At 37.3% G+C, this 6,332-nt stretch overlaps 1 protein-coding gene across 3 annotated transcripts in view; it reads left to right on the top strand.

Annotated features, from left to right (window-relative positions):
• Window positions 1-3,922: 3,922 nt before the first annotated feature.
• NT5C2 (5'-nucleotidase, cytosolic II) overlaps window positions 3,923-6,332 on the top strand; it is a gene marked incomplete at its 5' end in the record, with an annotated part of 76,616 nt that continues 74,206 nt past the window's right edge. For all 3 annotated transcript variants that reach the window (XM_079696312.1, XM_079696311.1, XM_079696310.1), the window contains one exon: window positions 3,923-4,023. In XM_079696312.1, coding sequence (XP_079552438.1) covers window positions 3,923-4,023 — 101 coding nt within the window. The remainder of the gene's footprint in view (window positions 4,024-6,332) is intronic.

Genomic DNA, 6,332 nt, shown 5'->3' with positions numbered 1-6,332 from the left:
AATTCAATCTATCTGGTCTATTGTGTCATTTAAAGCTTGTGTTTCCTTATTAATTTTCTGTTTGGATGATCTGTCCGTTGGTGTAAATGAGGTGTTAAAGTCCTCCAGTATTATTGTGTTACTGTCGATTTCCTCCTTTGCAGCTGTTAACAGTTGCCTTATATATTGAGGTCTTCCTATGTTGGGTGCATATATATTTATAATTGTTATATCTTCTTCTTGGATTGATCCCTTGATCATTATGTAGTGTCCTTCTTTGTCTCTTCTAATAGTCTTTATTTTAAAGTCTGTTTTGCCTGATATGAGTATTGCTACTCCAGCTTTCTTTTGACTTCCATTTGCATGGAATATCTTTTTCCATCCCCTCACTTTCAGTCTGTATGTGTCCCTAGGTCTGAAGTGGGTCTCTTGTGGACAGCATACGTATGGGTCTTGTTTTTGTATCCATTTAGCGAGCCTGTATCTTTTGGTTGGGGTATTTAATGCATTCACGTTTAAGGTAATTATCGATATGTATATTCCTGTTAACATTTTCTTAATTGTTTTGGGTTTGTTTTTGTAGGTCCTTTTCTTCTCTTGTGTTTCCTACTTAGAGAAGTTCCTTTAGCATTTGTTGTAGAGCTGGTTTGGTGGTGCTGAATTCTCTTAGCTTTGCTTGTCTGTAAAGCTTTTGATTTCTCCATCAAATCTGAATGAGATCCTTGAAGGGTAGAGTAATCTTGGTTGTAACTTCTTCCCTTTCATGACTTTAAATATGTCATGCCACTGTCTTCTGGCTTGTAGAGTTTCTACTGAGAAATCAGGTTTTAACCTTATGGGAGTTCCCTTGTATGTCATTTGTGGTTTTTCCCTTGCTGCTTTCAATAATTTTTCTTTGTCTTTAATTTTTTCCAATTTGGGCTCCAGGCGTGCGGGCTTCACTAGTTGTGGCACGCGAGCTCAGTAGTTGTGGCTCGCAGGCTCTAGAGCGCAGGCTCAATAGTTGTGGCACATGGGCTTAGTTGCCTCGTGGCATGTGGGATCTTCCCAGACCAGGGCTCAAACCTGTGTCCCCTGCAGTGGCAGGCAGATTCTTAACCACTGCGCCACCAGGGAGGTCCCTTTTTTTTTTTCATTTATTTATGGCCGTGTTGGGTCTTCGTTGCTGTGCATGGGCTTTCTCTAGTTGCATCGAGTGGGGGCTACTCTTCGTTGCGGTGTGTGGGCTGCTCATTGTAGTGGCTTCTTTTCTTGTGGAGCACGGGCTCCAGGCATGTGGGCTTCAGTAGTCGTGACACGCGGGCTCAGTAGTTGTGGCTTGCAGGCTCTAGAGTGCAGGCTCATTAGTTGTGACACACGAGCTTAGTTGATCCGCAGCATGTGGGATCTTCCCAGACCAGGGATCGAACCCGCTTCCCCTGTATTGGCAGGCGGATTCTTAACCACTGCGCCACCAGGGAATCCCTCCTTAACTTTTTAAAAATAAAAAGAGGTAGACTTTTGTGAATACTATTAGAGATTTTTTAAAAGTTGGAGTTCACTGAAGGCCTTAACAATAAATTAACAAAATTTGTTTCCTGTACTTTACTATATGGACTATAATTGCAGTAGAGCTCACGTTAAAGTTTTTCTTTAATGGCATGACTATTCTGATTTCCCTTAATTCGTCATAGAATACAAATTTCATTTCTGAGTCTTATTTAAACTTATGTAAGATATAGTCCTGGTCCTTCCCTCAACCTCCACTCCACCCCCCACCGAAAACCATTGAAGTTCCATTGTACTTCTCTACTTTTCAAAATTTAACCCTTTTTGGTCCACAAAATAGTCTGGATTTGCTACATGAATTTTTTTTTTTTTTTTTTTTTTTTGTGGTACGCGGGCCTCTCACTGTTGTGGCCTCTCCCGTTGCAGAGCACAGGCTCCGGATGCGCAGGCTCAGCAGCCATGGCTCACGGGCCCAGCCGCTCCGCGGCATATGGGATCCTCCCAGACCGGGGCACGAACCCGTATCCCCTGCATCGGCAGGCGGACTCTCAACCACTGCGCCACCAGGGAGGCCCTGCTACATGAATTTTTAAAAATAAACAAATAACCCCATAGTGTATCTAGATTCAGTTATAGTAGCCTAGCAAATAACTTCTCTTAAGTTATGTAGGGTCCTAGTTCCGCTACCAGGGATCGCATCTGTGCCCCCTGCAGTGGAAACACGGAGTCTTAACCATTGGACTGCCAGGGAAGTCCCTTAACTAGAGTCTTTTGCAAGTAACAGTACTTTTGTTATCTAAACAGTGTTTGGAAATCTTGATTACTTCAGAAACATTACAGACCTAAATATATATCCAAAAGAATTGAAAACTGGTACTCAAGTAAATACATTGTTCATACATGTTCATAGCAGTACTATTCACAGTAGCCAAAAGGTGGAAATAGTCCAAATGTGTGTCAGCGGATGAAGAGATAAACAAATTGTGGTACATGCACACAGTGGAATATTTATTATTCAGCCATAGAAAGGAAGGAAGTATCTGAAACATGGTAGAACATGGATGAAACTAGAAAACATGCTAAATGAAAGAAGCCAGATACAAAAACTCACGTTCTGTATGATTCTACTTATATGCAATATCCAGAATAGATAAACCCAAAGAGGCAGAAGTGGGATTGGGGTGGCCATGGGGTGGGGAGAATGGGGAGAAACTGCTTAATGGGTAAAGGGTTTTACTTTGGAGTGACAGAAGTATTTTGGAACTAGATAGAGGTGGTGGTTGCACTATATTATGAACATACTAAATGCCATTGACTTATTTTAAAATGGTTAGTTTTCTTATGTGAATTTCACCTCAGTAAATTATTATTTTAAAAAGCTACAAAGATGGCTTACTTTAAAATTGCCATAATGTCATAAACAATGTTAGCATTTTCAAAATTGGAAATAAGTTAGAATGCAGATGTTTTCACAAACATTGGTATTTTAATAAAATGTTAATAAACTTCTTAACTCTAAAAGGTTATTTTTCATCCTTATTTAAAGCTGAAGATGAAAACTGCAAAAATAGAAGTGAAACCTGTAACAGTGCCTATAGTAAAAATACAGTAAAGACACCTGCTCACCTCGATTTAGATGTTTATTCTAATGAGATGAAATGTTTAAGTTTATTTCTTCTTCTAGTTCAGTCTGTAATACTAGCTGCAAGATAATTTATCATTGAAAAATATAAAAGCAGGGCTTCCCTGATGGCACAGTGGTTGAGAGTCTGCCTGCTGATGCAGGGGACACAGGTTCGTACCCCGGTCCGGGAAGATCCCACATGCTGCGGAGCTGCTGGGCCTGTGAGCCATGGCTGCTGAGCCTTTGTGTCTGGAGCCTGTGCTCTGCAACGGGAGAGGCCACAATAGTGAGAGGCCCACGTACAGCAAAATAAAAAAACAAAAAGAAAAATATAACAGCATAATATAATTAGAAGTCAAATACTCATACATATTTGTACTACCATTGATTGAGTTTAGTATGTTTATCAGAATTAAAAAGTTGCTTACTTTACATATTTTGAACATACATTAACTGAAAATTATATATTTTCACATGTCTGTGGTCTCAGCCCCTTTTCTAGAATCTAGGATTAAAGTAAATTATTTTTTTAAAAAATGTAAATTATTACTGGCAATCATGCTTAATTATTTGAAAGTGTTATATATGATCTTTCTGGATAGAAATTACTATATGAAATTATTTTCCTAAATTTACATAGTTTAGAAGTGTTACTTTAATTTTTCAGTATATTTCCATATTCAGTATATTTAAATAGTAATATCAGACAATTTGCAATCTAGAGTTTTACTAATTTTTAAAAAAAAATCTGATTTCAATATACAGATGCTAATGTTAATCTACTAAATTACTGATTTTCTTTTCTAGAATTGAGCATACAAGTAAAATAAAATGACAACTTCCTGGAGTGATCGGTTACAAAATGCAGCAGATATGCCTGCTAACATGGATAAACATGCCCTGAAAAAGTATCGACGAGAAGCTTATCATCGGTAAGTATTTTGTCTATTTAATCTTCAAAACAGCTCTATAAAGTGGGCGTATAATATCTTCATTTTACGGATGATGAAATTAACGTGCAGAGTGGTTAGGCAATTTACCCTAGATCACATAGCTGGTTCATGGTTCAAACCCAGTCCAGAGTCCAGAATTTTTTTGCCAGAATTTTACAACCACACTGCTGGTGCTTTTTTAAAAAACTTCTTACTGCTTCTTATATCTACTAAAAAAAAGTCCTTAAGAGCACAAAATCTTCAGCTGCTAGAAAATTGTGCCTTAGTTATTAATAATGCAGTTTGGTTTTTTTGTTTTTAAATGAGATATAGTTTTAATTTATCACAATGTCAAAGATTCAAAAGGTTAGGTATTAGTATAGATATGGGGAAACAGACACTTTCTTTTTTTTTTGTATTTTTGAATTTCATTTTATTTTTTTATACAGCAGGTTCCTCTTAGTTATCCATTTTATACATATTAGTGTGTATATATCAATCCCAGTCTCCCAATTCATCACACACACCCCTCCACTTTCCCCCCTTGGTGTCCATACATTTGTTCTCTACATCTGTGTCTCAGTTTCTGCCCTGCAAACCGGTTCATCTGTACCATTTTTCTAGGTTCCACATATATGCGTTAATATACGATATTTGTTTTTCTCTTTCTGACTTAATTCACTCTGTATGACAGACTCTAGATCCATCCACATCTCTACAAATGACACAATTTCATTCCTTTTTATGGCTGAGTAATATTCCATTGTATATATGTACCACATCTTCTTTATTCATTCATCTTTCGATGGGCATTTAGGTTGCTTCCATGTCCTGGCTATTGTAAATAGTGCTGCAGTGAACTTTGGGGTGCATGTGTCTTTTTGGATTATGGTTTTCTCTGGGTATATGCCGAGTAGTGGGATTGCTGGGTCATATGGTAATTCTATTTTTAGTTTTTCAAGGAACCTCCATACTGTTCTCCATAGTGGCTGTATCAATTTACATTCCCACCAACAGTGCAAGAGGGTTCCCTTTTCTCCACACCCTCTCCAGCATTTGTTGTTTGTAGATTTTCTGATAGTGCCTATTCTAACTGGTGTGAGGTGTTACTTCATTGTAGTTTTGATTTGCATTTCTCTAATAATTAGTGATGTTGAGTAGCTTTTCATGTGCTTCTTGACCATCCGTATGTCTTCTTTGGAAAATGTCTATTTAGGTCTTCTGCCCATTTTTGGATTGGATTGTTTGTTATTTTAATATTGAGCTGCATGAGCTGTTTATATATTTTAGAGATTAATCTTTTGTCTGTTGATTCATTTGCAAATATTTTCTCCCATTCTGAGGGTTGTCTTTTCGTCTTGTTTGTAGTTTCTTTTGTTGTGCAAAAGCTTTTAAGTTTCATTACGTCCCATTTGTTTATTTTTGTTTTTATTTTCATTACTCTAGGAGGTGGATCAAAAAAGATCTTATTGTGATTTAGGTCAAAGAGTGTTCTTCCTTTGTTTTCCTCTAAGAGTTTTATAGTGTCCTGTCTTATATTTAGGTCTCTAATCCATTTTGAGTTTATTTTTGGGTATGGTGTTAGGGAGTGTTCTAATTTCATTCTTTTACATGTAGCTGTCCAGTTCTCCCAGCACCACTTATTGAAGAGACTGTCTTTGCTCCATTGTATATCCTTGCCTCCTTTGTTATAGATTAGTTGACCATAGGTGCGTGGGTTTATCTCTGGGCTTTCTATCCTGTTACATTGATCTATATTTCTGTTTTTGTGCCAGGACCATGTTGTCTTGATTACTGTGGCTTTGTAGTGTAGTCTGAAGTCAGGGAGTCTGATTCCTCTAGCTCCATGTTTTCCCCTCAAGACCGCTTTGGCTATTTGGGGTCTTTTGTGTCTCCATACAAATTTTAAGATTTTTTGTTATAGTTCTGTAAAAAATGCCATTGGTAATTTGATAGGGATTGCATTGAATCTGTAGATTGCTTTGGGTAGTATAGTAATTTTCACAATACTGATTCTTCCAATCCAAGAACATGGTATATCTCTGTATCTGTTTGTATCATCTTTAATTTCTTTCATCAGTGTCTTATAGTTTTCTGCATAAAGGTCTTTTGTCTCCCTAGGTAGGTTTATTCCTAGGTATTTTATTCTTTTCATTGCAGTGGTAAATGGGAGTGTTTGCTTAATTTCTCTTTCAGATTTTTCATCATTAGTGTATAGGAATGCAAGAAATTTCTGTGCATTAATTTTGCATCCTGCAACTTTACCAAATTCATTGATTAGCTCTAGTAGTTTTCTGGTGGCATCTTTA

This window comes from Hyperoodon ampullatus, assembly GCF_949752795.1.
Source record: "Hyperoodon ampullatus genome assembly, chromosome: 1".
In the NCBI taxonomy this organism is placed as follows: domain Eukaryota; kingdom Metazoa; phylum Chordata; class Mammalia; order Artiodactyla; family Ziphiidae; genus Hyperoodon; species Hyperoodon ampullatus.
The sequence above is the reverse complement of the archived record's forward strand: the minus strand, read 5'-3'. Positions and strand labels throughout refer to the sequence as shown.